At 50.3% G+C, this 21,121-nt stretch overlaps 1 protein-coding gene across 1 annotated transcript in view; it reads right to left on the reverse strand.

Moving 5' to 3' along the window:
- Positions 1–4,851: 4,851 nt before the first annotated feature.
- The window catches only part of ACBD6 (acyl-CoA binding domain containing 6), an 87,914-nt gene continuing 71,644 nt past the window's right edge, over positions 4,852–21,121 (reverse strand). The window contains exons 7-8 of the mRNA XM_086462961.1: positions 9,350–9,380; positions 4,852–5,200 (exon numbers count right to left, since the gene is read on the reverse strand). Of these exons, the coding sequence (XP_086319087.1) occupies positions 5,046–5,200; positions 9,350–9,380 (186 nt within the window). The 3' untranslated portion in view covers positions 4,852–5,045. The remainder of the gene's footprint in view (positions 5,201–9,349; positions 9,381–21,121) is intronic.

A 21,121-nucleotide genomic window follows, 5' to 3' on the forward strand; every position in this document is an offset into this window, starting at 1 on the left:
GCGCCGCTCGCCCCCCCCCCAGCCCCCCTCGCTCCCCCCCAGGCCCCCACGCGCAGCACCGAGGGTGCCCACCAGCGGTTGGCCTTTCCAGGATTTCCCATGGGAATGTGCCCCAGAGGGCTGGAGGGGGTGTGGGGGTGGCATCGGCGATGGCTGGGGGTGGCTGTGCCTGGGGTGGGGGCCACGGATGCCTTCGGGTGTAAGCACAAGAGAGGTGTTGGTGTGTTGGCACATGGGGCGCACGGTGGGGCGCACGGTGGGGCCCCCGGCACAGGGCTGGGGCTCGGCGGGATGTGCGACGGCATGAGCTGGCAGGAGGGAAGGACAATCAGGGATGGCAGAGTCCGTCCCGGCGCCTGCGCCGGCCCCGCACCCTCCTGCTGAGCACCGCTGCTATTTTCAAGAGTTATTTTTCGATATGGAGTTGAAATGCGACTCGGCGCTGCCCGGAGCCTCAGTGGAAAGAAAAGTCTATATTGTAGAAGGGTGTATTTTAGTGAGGCGGGGGACCTGTCTAGGCAGGGCCATTGCCCCACTGCCTGGGAGTGATGCTGCCCTTGTCGGGCATGGTGGGAGCAGAGCTGTTGTGCAGCGGCTGCAGGGCCATGAGCCATCCCTGGGTGTGCAGGAGTGCTGACGGTGCATCGCTGCGGGTTTTACCTTGGTTGCGCGGCAGGGAGGAATTAAAAAAGAAAGCCAGCCCGCAGCCCAAGATGCCCAAGGGCCAAGCTGGGCTGGGGCAGGGCTGATCGGGATGCTTGGGGCTGGCACATAGAAAGCAGCCACCACAAGTGCTGGGGAAGGGTGGGCAGGAGTGGTCGGGAGTGTTTGCTCTGAGGGTGTTGCAAAAAACTCTCCCCAGAAGAGGGGAAAAAGGGCATTTCATCAGCTGCAGAAGTACCCACATGGTGGGGAGTGGAGGGGATTGGGGTGTGAGAACCCCTGGCATTGGCGTCTCCTCCTCCAGTGCTGTGGGGCTGATGGGACCAAGGGTGGTGCAGGCAGCCAGGGAGGACCCGGGTGGTTTTGGCACCCCCTGCAAGTCCCATGGGGTCTGCTCCTGGCTGGGCCCACCCGGCACCATCCCCTTTCTCAAAACCCACATCCCTGGGCTTGTGACGGCCACCTGCCCATCTCCCCAGCACAGCTCACACCCCACCCCCCCACCCCCCCCCCCCTCGCCAGGCTGAAGGCATTCAGCCTGATGGATAAAACCCAGCTCCATGCTCGCTGCCTGGGGTGCCCGGCTCTGCCCACCCCCGCGGGGATGCCATCCCCACCAGCTCTCATCATGCTGATGATCCCAGGCTGCCCTTCAGGGAGGGCTGGTGGCAGGTCTGGTTTGCCGGCTGCTGCCAGGGACCGAGGGGGCTCTGAAAGTAGAGGGGAGAGAAAATAAAAGTGGAAAAAAAGCAATGCCACACAAGAAAGCACATCACCGGTATGTCCCTGTCCCTCCTTGCCCCGCTGCCCCTCCCTGCTGGGTGTGCTGGTGCTGCGGGAATTGCCCTAGTTGCACCCGTGTGCCTCCCCCCCACCCCCCCCCCCCAATGCCTTGGGTGCTGCTTTGTGCCAAGCCCCTGGACTCGCCGGGCACTGCAGGTGGCTGGTGGGAAGGGGCAAATGGGCGAGCTGTGCCCACTGCTCTCCATCCCCCTTTGACAAGGCCAAACGCCCCTTCCCTTCGCTGTGTAAATTTTGTACAGTTCCAGAAAGTGAGAGTCTTGTTTCCTGGAGGAAAAAAAAGGAGGAAAAAAACCCCCCACAACAAAAACAATAAAAAAAAATTTGAAAGAACAAAACCTTATTTATTGTCATGTCTTTGGGGAAAAAGGACCCCTCAATCCCCCCGAATTTGGGCCCGGGGTGTTGCTTTTGTACCCTGCCTCCTGTGCATTGGCATGAGATGTGTACGGTCACCCCCTCGCCTCGAGGGAAAGCGATGTCAAATAAACTCGGGATGCTCTTTAGCAGCTGCTGTCTTTGGGATTTTCTTCCTCAACGGGAATGCAGTGGCCACCATCGGCATCGCCTGCTCCGGCATCATCATCTGTTTGGGTTCAGGATCCCCTGGGATTTGTCCGGATGGAGGAGCCGGCATCCCTGGATGGGACAAGCAATACCGGCTATTGTGCCCTGGCTTTTTGGGAAGAGGGAGAGGTGGGTGGGTTTGGGGTGGGCAACTCCATCTCTACCACATGGCACCACAAGATGCCCACAGGTTTCCTGCCACGATGCAGTGATGGCACTCGGCAGGCACAGGTGAGATGGAAGAGCCATGCCCCAGGGGGGGCCCAAGCCCCTCCACGGGCACCGGTGTGTTGGCTTTCTATATTTTAATCATTTTAACATTTAATGCTTCTCAATTAAAGTGATTTCCTGGAGTAGATGCCAAGCTTAGGACGAATGCACATTAACCACTTTCTGTATCGGTAGTTAAAGGCACCGAGGGATTTAAACAGCAATCCGAAAGGCTGCTGGGGAAAGGTTTGGCTGAATAAAGCAGATTATAAACAATAATATATGTCTTTCTCATTTTTATTTTTTTTTCACCCCCTCCCTGCTTTTTTTTTTGGAAAGGCTCCAACCTCACAAACAGACCTAAAGTGCTATAAACATCTCCAGGGCTGAGCGCTGAGCCCCAAATGTGCTCTCTGAAAGCGTGGGCATTGTGGCTACTGCTTTTCATCCCTGCTTTAAGAGAGATTTTTTATTGCCCAGCATGTCCATCAAGCCAGGCAGTGGCTGTGCATTACGGCACTGTGCAAGGGTGGCCTTGCTTGTCCCGAACCTTGATGCCATCACATCTCCATCCTGAAGCCAGTCGAGCAGCTCCGTGCCGAGCTCCCCAGCTTTGGGCTTGGCATCTTTGCTTCATCTGCATCTGGATGCAAAAGTGCCTGGCATTGCTGAGCACCCATTGCACTGTAGCTGCCATGAGTCCCGCCTGTGGGTCCTCTTGGCAGGGTGAGGGAGAGCAGAAGCCGCTGTGGGTCCTTGCTCAAGGGTCAGGGGACTGCACATCGCTTCCATCAACTAAGCATCGCCCCACAGGGACTGGCAGGGACCGGCAGGGACGCTAAATGGTGAAACCTGGCGTTTGCTGCACAGCATTAATGTTTACCAGCAGCTTGCTTCACGCATTTCTGCATCCAAGCTCCCTGCCTGCCCGCTGCCAGCTCGTTTCACCAGCTCCTTGTCACAACTGGGCAGCAAAAGCGTCCCCCAACACAGCGGGACTGGTGTGTGCACGATGGGTGTGAACAGATGCACAAGATGTGTGGGTTTTTTTTTGCCATCCGTGCTCCAGCTATGGAGGCAGTTTCTTTGGGTTGTTCGTAGGGAGCAGGCTTAGACCTTGTTTCCTACTGACTACAGAAAAAGCCCTGAAGTTTTTTCCCCCAAGATCACGGAGAGCACCACTGCAGCTCCCCAGCCCATCAGACCCCTCCAACATCAAGTTAGTGGCAAGTAAGTTGACACGGTCAGTCAGGGCCCGCTCAGCCCGTTAACCTGCCCAAGCCATTTCATTCCCACCCCTGAGCCCGCCCTGTGCCTCGCGCGTGAGCCGCGCTGTGGTGGTGCTTCGGCTGCTGGCAGCATCCAAGCCGGCGCAGCAAACTTTGTCCGCATGAGCGAGGGCTGGCAGGAGCCGGCAGCCGCTGTGAGGGGCCAAAACCCACGCGTGCCTCCTGCCCAGCCAGTCCTTAGCGAAGGGAACGTTCCCATTTATTTTCCTGAGGCTGGATGTGCTGCAGAACGGACTCGATGGCAAGTAGCTTCCCGTCACAGCGATGGAGATTTCCTACGCTTCCCCCAGGCTGTGTATCTCCTTGTCCTGGGAACGGCAAGCGGCATGGCAATGTCCTGCTGGGAAGCCACAGCCTCCTCTTGCTGTGTACACCCGCCCCAGATGTAGCAGGGACAACGCAACAGCCTCCCTCCCAGCCAGGACATGGCCCAAAGCACAAACCCATCCCCGGCAGCTCCTCTGGACCACGACCGACCCCCTGGCACAGCCCAGCGCGGATCCCAATAAGGAAGCAGTTAAGCCCCACAACCATCCCACCTCACTCCGGCACCTGAAGCATCGCCATGAGGCATGTCTTTCCCGCTTTCTGTGTATCTGGCCAGCTGAGAGGACCATGAAGTCTCCCAGACAGGCCCACAGAGGTGATAGGGTGAGCGCAGGTTTATGTCCGTGCCTGGCTCTTACGAAAACCCAGCCCTGAGCGAGCCAGCCCAGGGACTGGCATGTGACAGGAGGACCTGGAGCTGCTGGTGGACGTGGGGTTTTAATGCCGTTTAATTCAGCAAAGCGGTTGGGTGGCATGGTAAAAGTCCTCTCAGCTTGGAGAGACTGGTTAGCCACAGAGCACTTGTCATACATATGTTAGGTGAGAACCAGAGGGACAGGCAGGCAGGCGTATGACTCCGCTGTCTTTTGTGGCCCTTTCTCCCCAGGACGAGAGCTTGAGCAGAGCTTTCCAAGGGCTATGACAGCACTGAGCTGCCTCCCATCCTTACTGCTTCCAAGGAATCGTCACTCCCCGCAAGACAAACACGCAGACGCTCTCTCCCAACACTGTGCTTTCCTTTTATTTATAATATTTTGTTTGGACCCAGAGGAAAAAAAAATAAACCCAAACTCAACCTGAACAGGAGAGACAGGCATCTCACCTGGCCCAGCAGCTCTCCCCCCTCCACGGAGGAGCCAACCAGTCAGCACAGGCTGCTCTGGTGAGACATCCGATGAAGTACTGGTGTTTAACACATTAAAACGAGACTAAGGACCTCCTCCAGGCCCTGCCTCCCCTCCCTCGTTCCCTCCCCCCCCCCACTGATAAATGTCAGAACATGCAGAACCCTGATCCCATCCTGCCCAGGATACGCGCTCGGCCAGCCAGCCCTCGTGCTGGAGAGCCCACCCAGACCCTGTGCTCGAAAAGCTCCCCTTCGAACCCCCAAGGCATTTCAGAGGGCAGTGGGGGAAGAGAAGGGGTGTTATTGCAGAGCGTCTCTGTCCTCCCTGCCAGGCCGCAGGGTTAGGTCTTGCCAGCGGTGTGCTGCTGCAGAGCCGAGGTGATGGCTTTACAGTCTGTCACCTCCTCCGGCAGGCAGCCCTCCTGGTCCCGGAGCGTGGGGTCAGCTCCTGACTTCAGCAACAGCTCCACAATGTCCAAAAACTCACAGGCAGCAGCTGGAGGGAGAAAAGGAAGGGTTAGTCTGGGGATCCTGACCTGAGGCGGCGGTGAGGGGCGTTTCTCAGCAGTGCTATAGCCGGCGACGGCGACGTCCCATGCGTGTGCCAGAGGCAGGGAATGCCGTCTCAGCACCTGGCCAGGCAGAGCAGCTAATTTTTCGGGGCAGTGCTTGGTACTCAATGTATGACTTGCCTTTGGACTTAACAGTGCAAAGGAAAGAGAAAAGACAGTGAAAGCAATGAAAAGCTGGAAGTCCTGAGAGGGTGTTACCAGTGCAACCATCACGCCTGAGCCTGCAGCCCAGCCATGGAGCCACTGGGAGCCGGGCAGTTTGCAGGGCATCACCTGGGTCGATGCACAGGGTGTCTGGGTGCAGTCTGGGTAATGCTGCTTCACGTCCAGGACCGCAGGCAGGCCCAGGGATGGGCCCCAGACTGCTACTGCAGCACCACAGAGCCCCGGAGTGCTGTCTGGGAAAGCCTTCCCTGCCTGCTTTTGTACCCAGAATTCACAATGCATTTATCATTTATAACATGTTTGTAAACCCCTGCCCCTCACCTGCCTTCCGAACCTCCCAGGACTCCACAGGCAGCACATCCCAGGCAGGACACCATCCGTACTGCCTCACTCCCAGCTTTCATCATCATTTCTCCTTGCGCAAAATTCAGATGGTTTTTAGCTGCCAGACAGACCTTCCCTGAGCACCAGCTCTGGGGGAACGTGCCCGTGCCCGTGCCCACAGACAGCTGGTAATGGCACACCACCGTTATTTCTAACTCACACCTCCGCTGGCAACTACTTTTTCAACCCTGATTTCTCTCTGCCAAGAAAAAATCAAGTTTGACCTGAGCTCTTCCTTGTCCCGAGGACGTAACAGCCTGGCAGCCTTCAGCTCCCTCTCCAACCTTGCCTAAGGATGTTGGAAACAAAGAACCAGGAAAAACAGGGAAGCGATTTACACTGAAGAGCTGGGCTTGGCTGATACCAGCAGAAGTCCCAGACCCTGGATTTTTCCTTCAGTCTGTGTGACACAGGTCCTAATGAAGCCAAAAACTGCCTCAGCCCCCATCTTCCTTATGAGACTGTGGAGCTGGCAGCTTCCTCTCACATTGGTAGGTTTTAATTATATTCCAGGTGCTTTTACAACGTAACCGATTAACTCTTTTTTGCTGTTAAATGTAGTAATTAGAGTGTCTTGCATTACTCTGCAGTTTTCTACTGACCCAAAGGGACAAGCAGCAATGTTTAATTAAAATAAATCTGACATGTGATTGCAGCTTATAGTGAGGAAGACACAAAAAAAGGGGAAGGGGTTGGTGGGGGTGTGGATGAGGCTGAGCTGAACGGCCTGGAAGTAGGTCCCAGGGTGACGGCACAGCACCCTTGCAGGAAGCAGACTTCCAGGGGTGCCAAGGAAGCTGCAGTGGCAGCTCTTGGGGATGGGGAGCTGGTGCCTGCAGGGGGAAAGGTGGCTTCCTCGTCCGGTGCCGCCGGCAGGCACAGCCCGTGCCCCCGAGCAGGCCACGGACACCCCCGGGGACGAGCACAGCTGCTGGATTTATCGCACCCTGGGACCCTCGATTTGTCAAGGGCTGGAGCGGCAGCCCTGACACTGGCACGGGCGAAGATGAATTTCCATTCAGCGCAGTTCGCCTTCCGACTCCATTAATCCTCAGGGTTCAGATGATGAATTTATATTCTTTTTTTTTTTTTTTTTTTTAATTATTTATTTTCCCTCCAGCGTCCCCTCCCACTGCCTTGCCACAGCACAGAAAGAGCCGAACAGATGGTGCTTTGCAGGGAAGCTGGAGCGCCCATGAGGATACAGAGCCTGCCCACTCCACAACCACGTGGCCACAAGCGCTTGGAGAAGCCTTGATTTCCTCTGGGAGAGGCAGCGGCAATGATTTTAGTATTCCCAGCGGGTGGGTGGATGGATGGCTGGAGAAGAAGCGAAGACTTAAGGGCCCGCTTAGTCGGGAGACCGTGCTCATACTGATCAACACGGCACCGACCGCCGCCTGCAGCCCCGAGGAGAGCGGGTCCGGCGGTGTGTCCCGCTGGCGAGCCGGTGCCTTTGGACCACGCTGCCGGCTGGCCTCCACTTAACCTCCGATTAAACCCGGGGTCGGCGCCGATCGGAAGGAGGCAGGATTTATAACCCACAGCAGGATGCGGTTTGACACCGGCTGTAATCAGGAGAGCTGTCACCACAAGGACAGCTGTCAGGCCACTCCGGCTTGTAAAAAGGGATGGAGACACCCTAAAAGCAGTGGCTGCCTTGCTGGCCTTGCTCATGGGATTTAACCCTTCCCTGAACAGCCTCTAACAAAAGAGAAGGCCTTGTAAAAGAAATGCTCTGCTCAGCACTGCCGGAGACAGCTTTCATATGAGCTCTCATGCCTCTCCGTTGCAATTAACAGCTTGGTTACAAAGTGCTTACAGAGATGGTATCGGGAGATTTTCAGTGAGTTCCAGTTTCAGGCCAACAGCCACTTGAATCAAAACCATTCACTCACTTAACAAGCTGTTTTCAAGATCGGGCAGATTTATGACCACATCAGCTAAGTGAGGGAATGAGGACAGCCTGGGTGCAGCGATGGTCAGCCAGAGACAGCGGGGCACCAGCCGGCACACCAGATCTGTGTGCCAGTCACCCTTCCCCAAAGATGGGAGAGGAGGTGGGATAATACTCAAGCGGAAGAAAAATTTTAACACTTAAAACATCTGGGAAAAATACCTTGGTAAACTGTCATTATTGAAATATCTGAGCTGGCAGGGTTTACTTCCTGAAATAATGTTAATTAAATCAGTTATGTTTGTTTGCCTGTGTTCAAAGATCTGCTTCAGCCGCCAGCCAGAGGGATCCACCTGCACATAATTCACACTGAGGTGATGCATCCACCTTTTACTTTCACATACTGGACTGGCTTGAAGCAGGTGCTCTTGGGTAACTTACACACATGCTATGCTTTTGCACAACCTAGTATAATCCACTGTGCACTCCTTGGTAGGCAGATGCCAGAGCAGGGAGCAGGGAAGAGCTTCTCCCTGAGAGAGAGAAAGCCCAAAATGTGGAATAAGCTGGGCAGAGAAAAAGGCAATGTGGCATTAACTGCTGTCATTCCACAGACACAGCAGCACTAAGCAGAAGGATAAGAATTTGAAAAATAAAGTATCCTACAGGAAAGATGATAGGGAGAGAAATCATATATTATTGTAATTACAGTCTCAGTTCAGAGGCCCTGGAATCTGGTAGTTTAGATCCAGATCCAAATGCCTTGGACTGATGGTCCACAAAGCAATTTTGCCATCGTGCTAATGTCCTTGTGGAGAGATCAGAAAGAGAGAAAAAGACACAAACACTTCAGAATGACAAGTATGCTCTTAATTACACAGTGACAGGCATCGAGAGAGAGTATGAAATAAGAACCAGTGTGTTTTAATTTTGGAAAAAATGATGATATAGATTAAATCGATACATTTTTCCTATTCCCATACATCAGCACTGCATGTGTCACTTTAGTCTCTACTTCTCTCATTTGGAGATAGAACAATCTTTCAATTAAAAGGATTGCTACAAAATCTCGTATCTAATTAGCATGCAATTGTAGGAGGGACACAAACTGTAACTTCAATCTGCTGGTTTTGGTACTAGAGAAGCTGCTGCTCTCTCAGCTGTGATCAAACAGGCTTGTCACCAGGACACGTGGAGGTGAAGGCCATCTTGCTTGTCTGCTTCCCTCACCTGCGTAACCTGTTAAAACCAGTACAGACCCTCCTCTCAACCTTAGCATCCCCTAACCAGAGCCAGCCCTGGGTCTGGAGGTAGCACAACCGCATCCTGGAGACACACTGGTGCACAGGAAAAACTCTGCAGAAAGGGCATCATTAATTGGGGGAAAAAGGAAGGTTTTACAGTGAAATTTGGAGAGCACTAAGAGAGTACAGCAGTGTACACTGCTTCTCCCAGGGCTCCTCTTCACGCCAAGCTGGGATTTGCTGGTGGAGGTAGCCACTGGTTAATCAAATGCAGCTTCCCTGCTCGTATTTCTCCTGAAATTTGCTTTCTGTACGTAGACCATTTACTCCAGCTGCAAATCCATCCCGTTAAGAGGGAACAACCAAGCTGAAAGACAGCTTACCGTAATGGAGTGCAGTCTGGCCTTCCCCATCCTGAAAAAGAGAGAGAGAGAGAGACTTGATTTTAGAGGTATGGGTAACATTGTGCGATAAAAGTAAATTCCAGTTTTAAATAGGCTGAATCACAGCAATATTATAATTGACTAGATAAACAGCCCAGGACACCCAGCTACCTGGCAGTTAGGCTTTGAATCATCATCCACCATCAATCCATATTGATGGATAATCAATATCTATCCACCCATAAGAGTGCGTGGATCACGTCATGACATGAGTATAATTCAGTTCACAGCGTTATCACTTCCAGCCCATAAAAATGAAGGATTTCAGTCCTACGGCCTTACTTTGGGACCCTCACTAATCCTGATGCTTTAGTGCAAGATGCTTCTGCGCAAGCCGAGCCTTGTCCAGCTGCTTGAGAAAAGGGTAAAGCACCGGGATACTGGCACAGCTCGATGCGCTGCACTCTGCAGCACAAGGGAGCACACAGGGGGAAACCCTCCACCTTTTCTTCCACCTGAATAAATCTTAGGTCCCTGCTCTTCAGAATTCAAGTCTGGCCAAAGGTGGACCCAAAGGCCAAGTAAGTTCTGTCGGGCTGCTGGTGTCCCTGCATACGAGGGTGAGGAAAGGGCTGTGCACAGCACTCGGGAATGAGGGCCGGCTGCCGAGCTCACCCTTGCGAAACGCCTGTGGCACAAGGGCAAAGCAAACCGTGTGATGGGAAGATGTGGGCACGCGGCCCCCTCTTCAAGCTAGCCCGTACGCCACTGCATCAGCTGCAACGGTTTGGGAAAGGTGTACCCTTCCCAGACACGGCAGGCACGGGGGGCTTTGCCGGTGAGCGGTCGGCGCTCGTGCGGCAGGTCCAGCAGTGCAAACCCAGACACCGCACTGTGCTGCAGCCTCGTCCTGCCACAAGAACAGGTGAAATAACAGAAGGAAAGAATTACGGGCCCCTTTGCTTTCACTACCCCACCAGGATTAGCCTCTAATTCAGTTCTTTGCCTCCTTAATTTATGTGAATCTGTTTATGGAGACTTAAGTTTTTAATTACCATCATCTTTGGGATTAAGGTGCAAATTCTACAGCCTGTTGTGGAGGCTGGAGCAGGCGAAAGGGAAAAGATGAACAGGCCAACAGGTAGAAATCCCACTTGTAGCTGTTTGGAGACTGCTGGCTTCCCAGCCTATTACTCTGTTTAATATTAACCTTGTTCAGCTGAGGAACTGGGAAGGACTTGTGTTTCAGGGTGGGAGGTGCCATGCTTTGCTCTGGGACACCGCACCAACACGACAATCACAGAAGCAACAGGGTCAAAAAGAGAAAAGCCAGACGTAACAGGCATTTGCTGCCCAAACATCCATTTCACGTCTTTGCTGGGGAAAATGTGGGGGGTGAGGTTCTTCCTTCCATGTGCTGCTATGCCCCATTCATGGCACTCAGGCCAACATTTGGAGGCACCTCATTTCAGGAGCCTATTTCTGCCCAAATTGTGGGGAGGGTAATGCAAACGGGTGTCACTAGAAGACACCGCAAACCAAACAGGTGAAGGAACCAAGGACGGCTTCCATTGATTATTCCACACTAACAAGGTAACCGATCCGAGCCAGAGCCCCGAGCGGTCCTTAAGCACGTGTCTGCTCGGAGGAGTGACACGGCCAGTACTGACTTCAGCAAAATACAGAGCAGGGCTGGGGCAGAAGAGGCAGGAGTGCTGCGAATGAGTTATTGGAAAGGCAGGCCTTCACAGACGCGGGTTGTGTGTGTGCTGGGGGATGGGAAGCCAGCTCCCCTCTGCATCGCTGCCTTCAAAACTGTAGCTGACAAAACCCGCAGGTGAATGGGATTGGAGAGGTGCAGCAGAAACCCCTTTCCATGGGAACGCTTAGCTGCAAAACTCCTTATAAAACACATAGGACTGCTCCAGGAATACTACAGCCATTTGTTCCTCTTTCAAGGGCCTGTGTAAAACACTGCTGCTTCAGCAGCAGGCTTTGGGCTAATGAGGCATTTTATTTCTCTTAGATGTACTTTCTGGCATTTATTGGGCTAAGAAGAGAGCACAAGTCCAGCATACGAAATGCGTCTCTTTAATCCCACTGCGGTTTTTAAAAAGAACTATTAATCCAATGTTATGCAAACACTGTTTACACTTTATTTACACTGTGGATTTTTTTTTTCCCCTTTGAGCCTGATGGTTGGCCAAATGCTATTTGTTATACTTCTCAGATGCTATGTTATTTGCTTGTATTTTTCTCTGTGACAAATTTTAATCCAGGTAAATGGAAAAAGCTCTAGTGTGGTCACTCACTAAGGGCCTTGAAATGCCCTCGGGAAGCTGCTGATCTCAATCCCTCTTTGATTTGGCTTTTTGGAGCACCGTGGCTAATTGGAGCCTGACGTGCCTGGCTGCTCTGCACACAGCACTTGGCTCCGGGGATGGCAACTCTGATCCTTCAGTGCAAAATGGTCACACCTGGAAACTAATCAAAGACGTGAAAGTGAGGATTACAGCTCCCGTTGCAGAAATTATGTGAGACGACTATTGCCTCCCAGGCACTGGAAATGTTTGTGTTACCACAAAACAAGACACACAGAAGCGGTCTTAACATGAATTGTAGCTGGCCTTCATGCCACGGATATTTCCCAACGTGCCACAGAAAGCAGCGGTTTCTGGAGCATCCTAGGCAAGGTGCAGTGTGTCTTTCTCCCAGGACATGCCTCTGTTGGGATGAATGACAGTGACAGCCTGCTGTAGCCTCTGTTCTCACCCCACTGCACCCTGCCCAGGGCACCAGTAAACGTCACCACCCAGCCCGGGATCACTGGCACCAGGCAGGAGCAGAGCATCCTGAGCACATCCTCTGCAGCCGGGAGGAACGCAGAGACACCGGCGGTGAGCAGATGGACCACTTCGCTCCTCTGGCTTGCAATTGGGGCAGCTAATTTTTCTCCATTGACACTCATCAGGATCTTTTTGGTTTATTTTACATAAAGCACTGAGTTGGAGGGGGATGTTTGTCATGATTGTTTACATCTTTTCTCTCCAATTCAGCTTTCAGATTACAGAAATGTAAATCATTCAGAGCTGCAAGTACAAGATGACCCAGAGTCTATCGATGCACACTGAAACTAATAATTTGATAAATCTGTAACATAAAAAAACTGAATACTGTAACCAGTTATTTCCAGACTATGCCTATGGAAAGTTACGTAATCACGGTGCATTATAATTTCTGTGCTAAGGCATGTTAAAAGAATTTAGAGACTTTATTTTTCCCCAATAGGAGCTTCTACAGCATGAGAGAAGCACAAAGAGAAGGTGTTGAGCAGGGGAGCAATCGAAGAGATGGGCAGCTCCGGAGCCAACGCCAAGCCCCACTCTATGCCAGGATGCCTCTCAGAAATGCCCTTTCAACATCACACATCAGCTGGAATAATGTCAATGTGACAGGTTAAAAAGGAGGCAATCACTGCTCTGATTCAGTGAACTTCAACACAAAAGGGGGAAAAGGCCAGGCTCAAAGCAGTAATACACAGCGGTTTTGTACAGCTTTGCTTTCAGCTTGCAAGGCACTGGCAGGTACCTGTCCCAGAGCCCTGTAAGCAATAATCTCTCTATGAAAAGGAGGAGCTTGTGGAAATGGCAGAACCATATAAGCAGACAGATGACAAGAAAGGAAGGAAAGACCACTACACATTCAAACATGAGAGTGCGCATCCCACACACGAATTACTGACCAACAACAGACGGATTATTGCAGCCCTGCCGACAAGGACTTGGGGGTGTGGGCGGCTGAAAAGCTGGACATGAGCTGGCCACGTACACTCACAGCCCACAAGGCCAATGGTATCCTGGGCTGCATCAAGAGAAGTGTGGCCAGCAGGTCAAGGGAGGGGATTTTCCCCCTCTACCGCGCCCTGGAGAGACCCCACCTGCAGTGCTGTGTTCAGCTCTGGGGTCCTCAGTACGAGACAGACATGGACTTGCTTGAGTGCATCCAGAGGAGGGCCACAAAAATGATCAGGGGGCTGGAGGACCTCTCCTGTGAGGACAGGCTGAGAGAGTTGGGGTTGTTCAGCCTGGAGAAGAGAAGGCTCCAGGGAGACCTTACAGCGGCCTTTCAGTAAAGGGGGCCTATAAGAAAGGTGGGGGCAATCTTTTTAGCAGGGCCTGTTGCAATAGGACAAGGAGTAATGGTTTTAAACTAAAAGAAGGCAGATTTAGACTAGATATTAGGAAGAAATTCTTTACTGTGAAGGTGATGAGACACTGGAACAGGCTGCCCCAAAAGGTGGTAGAAGCCCCATACCTGGAAACATTCAAGGTCAGGTTTGACGGGGCTCTGAGCAACCTGATTCAGCTAAAGGTGTCCCTGCTCACTGCAGGGGGGTTGGACTAGATGGCCTTTAAAGATCCCTTCCAACCCAAACTATTCCATGATTCTGTGATTCCAAGCTTTCCTCTTCCCTCCTAATGCTGCGTGCCATCCCTGGTGCCTCTTACAGCCTCCTGGCACATCTGGCCACAGCATGACGACAGCCGAGCTGCACAGCCTTCAAGGGAGATGAGAGCATTTCTGAAGACTTAGAAAATAAAAGCAAATGTCCACGTCTACCAAAACCATCAAAACAAAGATGCTACAAAATCATCAGTACCTCCTACGCCCATGGTCTGCGACAGATGTCACTCAATGAAAATCCAGCTACCAGTGGGTAACTTATTGGATAACAGGATTGCGTTCTGCTCTTGAGAAATTTAAGCAAGAGAAATGAGAGAAGATGGACCGAGCGCAGATGGACCGTCTTATCTGTTAAGTGGTACTATGGCTACTGCACGTCAATTTTGTCTTAGAAGTGATAGGATTATATTGGTGTTGCCATCCCACATTCATTCCTTGGGAACTTCTGTACCCTGCTTAACCTAACACAAGGTTTCTGGACTGAAGGGCAGAGACATGGAAATAGCTTGGATGAGCCCTGCACATGCTGTGAAACACAATTCCTGATGCCCTGCCATGGCAAGCAGACCTTGACGTGCTGGTGTTTGACTGTCCTGCTTTCACAGGACAGTTTTTAAAACAGTATTATATAAACACTGATCTTCCAGACCTGCCTCACTTGCTCTCCAAGCTGCATGAAGAAACTTCTGCAAGCAGGAGGGTGGCCCTAAGGGAGATACTGTCTCTTCCTCCATCGCACATATTTTATTTAGCACGAGTACAGAAAGAGGAAAATCAAAACTGTGTTGATTACCTTGGTGATCTCTGGTTCACCTAGACCCCGTATCGGTGATGACACTTGGGCTGGACAGCCCTCCACACCAGCTGCAAGGGTCTGCACAGGACCCCCATAACTCCTCCAGTGCTGGTCCACACTGAGACCTCATCTTTGTGCTTTCAATCACATCTCCAACCACAAACACCGTGAGCGTGGAAAACACAGCAGAAAACATACACACTAACCTTTCCCTTTTGAGGGATAGCACGTGCACTCTTTATTTTAAGGTTTTATTTCCCCCACATCACCTCTTCTTTCTGTTCATTTGCACCTTTTTAAGGTGCAGGCTCGTGCCCACTGACAGACTCCAAATGTCCTCAGGGATCGCAAGAGATAAGACCGATGAGGTGATAACAGTGTTTAACTGTGCTGGGTCCTGGGCAGCATGGCTGGGCCAGAGGGAAGACAAATATTTACACTACATCTTTAGAAGGTGAGTGAATAAAAAGGGCTGGAATAATACAGCCTCCGAACAAGCACCGGTGCTTAGGAGCTGTGAATATAAATCTCTGCAGCCTCATGACACACACTCACTCAAGCCAGGGAGATGAAAAATAGCAAGAAAATAATTCCCTCCACTTTTAAAAAGGGTTTTATTTCTCATTTATTTCCACTTTAGACTTCAACTTCCCAACAATTTACTTTAACCTCATCATCTTCTTTTTCTCTCTCTGAAATTTTATCCCCAAGATGATTGAGAGTGAGACTACAGCTAAAAGCATGCTAGAATTCACACGCTAATACCGACCAATATGTAAACCCAGGCAATGTGGGCTAATATAACCAGTCCGAACTCCACCAGACAATTCAGTAGATGGCCCCGACACAGCCTTTATTTTCATTTGCACGCTGCTTTTGCACACAGCAGCCTGGGTTTGGACATGTACATTAATACATGTAAAATGAACGCCTGTCCAATTGAAGCTGATAGACGAGTGGATCGCTGTGCCTGCGAACGCTGGCAGAGAAAAGCAATGGTTTAGTTTTAAATTTGATCCTGTTCTTTTAAAATCCCTACCTCAGGCCTGTGTGCACCCACATGCACCTAGATGTTTGCTTTTAGTTGCCTCCTGAGCCTTAAAGCAATGCCAGCAACAGTGCAATTTGAGAAACAAGACCATCTAACAGCTTTGTGCCAGAACACCTGGATTCCCAAACAGCTCTGACCCTAGAAAAATAAAGCAGATATTTATGTTTTCTCCCCATTTTTCAGCTTTTGATTTCACTAAAGCAAAATATACTTGTGACTGCTCCCTGTCACCTGCTGGTTTAGACTGGGTGGCCCATATGAGGATAATTAGCTGGTTGGTGTTCGTGAAGCGCTTGTAGGGTTACAGATGTTAAGGTTAAGTGTGGGCTGCTGTGAGACATCACGATGTGCATCCTTGGTACCAGCTCAAAGGCAGCTCAGGCACTCCCCAAGGACCAACACTGTGGGACAAAGCATACAGAGCAACCTCTGGAAGAAGCAAAACCAAAATCCAGGCACTGGTCAGGAACCCCTGTTAACTGGGGATTGCAAATAGCCCAGGCTGACAAGTGCAGGGCTTGGGTATCCTGTAAGTTCCACAATTAACTCTTCCACCTCCCTTGCATGTAGGTGGGCTTGGCAGGGACCCCGCTCTTACTGAGCTGTCCCTCTCCAAGAGCTCTCTCCTCTGCCCTCTTCCTTCCATTCAGATGTTTTCCTGCACTTTGCTGGGCAGATATCCGTAAGGATGGAAGGTGCTAGACAGATCTTTATCATCACCTCTTGGGCCCTTCTCCAGTGCCTACTGCCAGGCTATCATTTGGCCTATCTTCTAAGTGCCTCACAGATAAATTAGATCTGCATACAGAAGCAATTATTACATTTCTAATGGCATGGACCCTTACAGCACAATCTGCTACTGAAAGGCAAAGAAAATTGCATTAGCTTTTGTTTGATTCAAAATTACGATCAAGGGAAGAGGGACGTTGAAGCCCTTTAAAGGCAAGCCTCCGAGCTGGGGATCTTACTGTCTGGGGACCTCCCTATTCATATTCACTGCCTGAGCTCATACTCCTGGTTCATTTAGGTGCACTAATTTGGATGAGCCCTCCTCTTTCAAAGCTGCTGTTAAAACCAGATCTAAGAAAGCTCGGAGAGAATACGATGACTGCCACTCGCTCCCTCCGGAAGCCTGCATCTGCTAATGCACCCAAACGCCACCGGCCCGAGGAGTTCAGCGTGCCAGGGTTATGATAATCCCTCATCGCCCTAGTTTCTAACCGGTGGTGTACCTAAATTTCCAAGTGTAATTTCAATGGGATTTATCACATCTACTATCATCAGCATGTAGTGCTGCTGGCACAGATACAGACTCTCAATATCCCACCACAGACATGGCTGTCTTTAATTGCAGAACAATCTGATTTCTGAGTCTACACAGTGGATCGTGCAGCAAGACTGAAACTCTCAGGGCCGTTTTCCTGTTGAGCATTTTCATCCCAATTTGCAGCCAGCACTCTTGAGCATAGCTGTGTATTTGTACATATGTATTTCTAGGTTACTCCAGAGAATATTTGCCACTGCCTGTTACTTCCAGCATCAGGCACCTTTCTGGTCATCAAACAAGTGTGTTGGTGCAATGTAAAAGCTGCCAGGAAGCTCCGGGCTTCCTTAGCTCAGGGATCAGAAACGTGTTTGGAAAGAGCCAGCGCCTAGAGCTGTAACAAGTGCCACAGCGCTGCAGCTGAGCCAGCCTCAACAGAACTATGCAAACGCAATCTCAGGCTGCAAACAGGACAACACTCTTGAGGGCAAGATGCTAAAACCTCTCTTCTCAGGGTGCTTCCCTGCCCCCTCCCCGTGTAAAAGTTAGTAGCTCTTGTACTGCTTTATCACTTTACCGTAGCTGAGGCAGATACCTGGTTATTTAAGGGGCAGGATAAATGGGCTGAGACAGCTTTCCCATCCCCAATTCACTAGGGAACGCTTGGAAATTCCACCTGACACCGGGACTGCACTGTGCTCTTAAACAATCTCCCGTCTGATCCGATTGTTCCCCAGTGGGGAGGCAGGGGGAGGCAGGCTGCAGCTCGCTCAAGAGTCATTGATTGGATTAACAGCCTAATTCCCAACAGATGAATAGAATACTGATGTCTTGTCAGCCCACATCATAGAAGGAAAACACAATCTGCTTCTACAGCCCCGAAATTTAACCCTTTGCTTTCCCGCTCCCCCTCCCCGGGGCACAGGGCTGAACGCAGGGGTCCGGCACCTTCAGCTCAAGATGCTAGCCATTTGAATGAGGAAAGATGTATTAACCTTTGGGACCGTTTGCCTAACCATCTACGTGTCACATTATTTTCTGTAAGGCTGATTTTGTAAGAAGCCCTCTTTTCATCCTTTCTAGACACCCTTTCTTCTCTATTTTACCACTTGCCGTGAAAGGAAATACTGTAAGCTGCACAGTAAGTGGTTGAAAATTCGTTAGCTCAACAATATTTACTCTGAAATATACAGATATTGAAAGTTTTCCGAGTCTATCATTCAATGAGGAGGACAGATCTGCCTGGAGAGGAGCACCCAGCCGTGTTGCAGGAGAGGCATCGCTGCAATGCCCTCTCCCTCCAGCAACTTTTGGCAAGCCACAGGGCAGGGGAGAGAAGCTGGGCGCATCATTTGCTTTTGGAGACCTCCCATTCTCCACCTCCTAATGGAGACACTAATGTTTTCTTACCTCATAGAAAGACTGTGATAAGAAATTAATTGCTACTGGTCAAACGTTCACTACTACAGAAGCAGGACTGTGTGCATATTAAAGAGATTCTCCAAGAACGAAATTTATTTATGGACTCCTTGGCACCGTCTACATTTATTTCCTTGCTTGGGAGACAAGAATAAATAAAAATAATCTGATTTTAAGCAATGTATTCAAAATTATGTCTTTTTTCCTCAGATCATTTGGGTCCTTAATGCTGAGGGTTTTGTTTCCTTTTAACGGACACTTTTTATGCTTGCATTTACAAAATAGGCAGATATAGATTTAAATTCTGTCATTTTTCCCAGCAGCAATCCTAGAATATACAGAAATAGAGCTACAGACCTTGTGCCAGGACTGTAACCCATACTGATAGGTGGCCTATGGAGTATCTCTGATGCAACAGTCTCAGTGGCAATGGCTTACAAACTCTTTAACTGTTTTTCCCACTTCTGCAAGGTGTGTATCACCTGAGATAAGCTAGGTTGCTCTGGGAAACAGAAATGTTTTCAGTTTCATTTGGATTTTACACCTCATATGCAGAGTGGAAACATTCCCTCCATCACCCCTTAACTCTAAAACACTAATTAGCCCAGCACTAACTACCATGACAAATAGGAGAGAAAGCACGAAAGGCTGGAAGCTTACACCCTTTTTTTTTCCCCTTTTAACAGTACCTGTTAGCAATGATAGTTTTCCAGACTTCATCATTTCACAGCTTTAATATGCATATAAAAAATTTGCCAAGAGACTGACTGAAAGAACAGGCTTTCCTTCTTCTGCCTGCCAATACATCAACCCTACAGAGAGCCCTATCTTCAGAGAGAGGCAGGGTGCTCTGTGTTCACAACATGGGCAGTGGAGACGCAACAGCATGCATTAATGACAGATCTGCCTTAACCAAAACAATTAGCGAGAGATGCTACATCAACTCAAACAATTCAATTAATACAGCGTTAGCGCTAGTATTTGAAAGTCATTTGAATTATTAGCTCCTTTTACAATTTGAAACCATAACGTTTCACTTCCACCCCAGATGTGAATTGTTCCAGAGTGGCAATAAATGAGTAAGTCAAATGACCCCTGTCCGGTCCAGTCCCTGTCCTGTAATATAGCTGCTCTGTATATTCACGAATCCAGGTTAAGGATGTGGACTGGGGCAGTTGTGCCCTGGAACTAGCAGACTGCAGGTTTTATAAATACATACAGAAATAATTAAAATCTAAGGGGTTTAGAAGGGTTAATCTCCTTTAAATAATCTCTGCCACAAAGCCTGTAAAGTCACTGCTGGCACCATGCCCGCATGGGACCGGCTGTCGGATATCAGGACAGCACGTGTGGATGGGAGCAGAGAGATTAAGTGGAAGCACTGCCACGGTGGCCTATCAGACACGCTGCTCCCCTGCATATGGCTCCCCTGGTCACTGCCGAGGGGCTGGAAATGCTGCAAGCAGGATCGGATCCAGCACCAACCAGCAAGTCAACATGCCACTTGCTCCACGTGATTAAAGAGAGAGAAAGAAGCCTGATTAGGCTGCTAAATTTAGCAGGTTGGACGAGAGACAGTGGGAGCCAAGAGCGTTGCTGCTACTGCCCAGTTCACCTGAGCCCCTTCTGACTCCAAGGCAAACGGTAGCTTATATTTATTTAAAGGGATCCAGGACTTTGCAAATAACCTCTTTCCTATGCAGGCTTGAACCCATAGCCCTGGGTGGCCAAGGAGATGTTGTACTTTTAACTGTCAGCTATAATGGACTCGGAGCTGCCACTCTGCATTTCAGGATGTCCTTTGTATAAAGTGTCTTTTTAAAGCCAACAACCAAGTGGTCATCAGAGAAGAGAAATCCAAAAGAAAGCAAAGAAACCACCTCTGTGTGGGCTAAAGCAGTGCCCTGTTTGAACTCACAGTTCGATTTCCACCGATTTGGGCAAAGGCAGGATCAGCTGAAATGCCCAAGAACCCTGCAGTAGCGCTGGAGCACTGGCAGGGAGGTTGCAGCATCACGACTGCAGGCACAATAAAAGCACAGCCACATTGCACATGGCAATGTGCTGCAGGGGGAGCAGAGGTGCTGCTAACAGCCTAGGGATCTTTTTCATTTTTTAAGTCAGTGAGGATAAAGACTCTGGAGACTTTGTTTTGGTCTCATAAACCTTCCTCACTTGGTGTGCAAAATCAAAACTTTCCATGTTGAGACGGTCTGAACTCATTAAATGAGATCTGGGTTTTATTAAGCCAAGCTTGGGGAAGCCTGGGCTAGCAGGGAACTGAGTTACAGTGGCCCATGGCCCTCAGCTTGAAAGGCACTTCTCTGTTTTCCTGAGAAAAAGCCAGTACCAGGGACCTTGCTCAGACATCTCAATAATATAGCACTATGTCCTGCAGCCTCCAGACAGCCTTTCCTTCCCAAGAAACGCCTGTTTCTTAAGGATGACGACTCCTCTTTGTGGCTAATCTGGAATTAGAAGACGTTTGCACACTCACAGCCGTCTGCCAGAGAGGGAAGGCATCAGAGCCTGGATCCTGCCCTGAAGTGGACCACTGCCAGGGAGAAGCCGACTGCACGTGTTGACTTAAGAAGCTCCCGTCTCATCACCTCAAAGGGTTGCTGTTTTTGTGACATCCAACAGCCTTTTAGCAGCCTCCGCCAATTCTATTAGTAGCTGATTTACCATTTTTTTATTTTATAAGGCATGAAGCTGCTCTTTCATTTGATCATCCACCACCAAGCACAACTACACGTCAGACTCTGAACTCAGTCTATG

The sequence above is a fragment of the Leptosomus discolor genome, chromosome 3 (genome assembly GCF_034619465.1).
Source record: "Leptosomus discolor isolate bLepDis1 chromosome 3, bLepDis1.hap2, whole genome shotgun sequence".
Taxonomy (NCBI): Eukaryota; Metazoa; Chordata; class Aves; order Leptosomiformes; family Leptosomidae; genus Leptosomus; species Leptosomus discolor.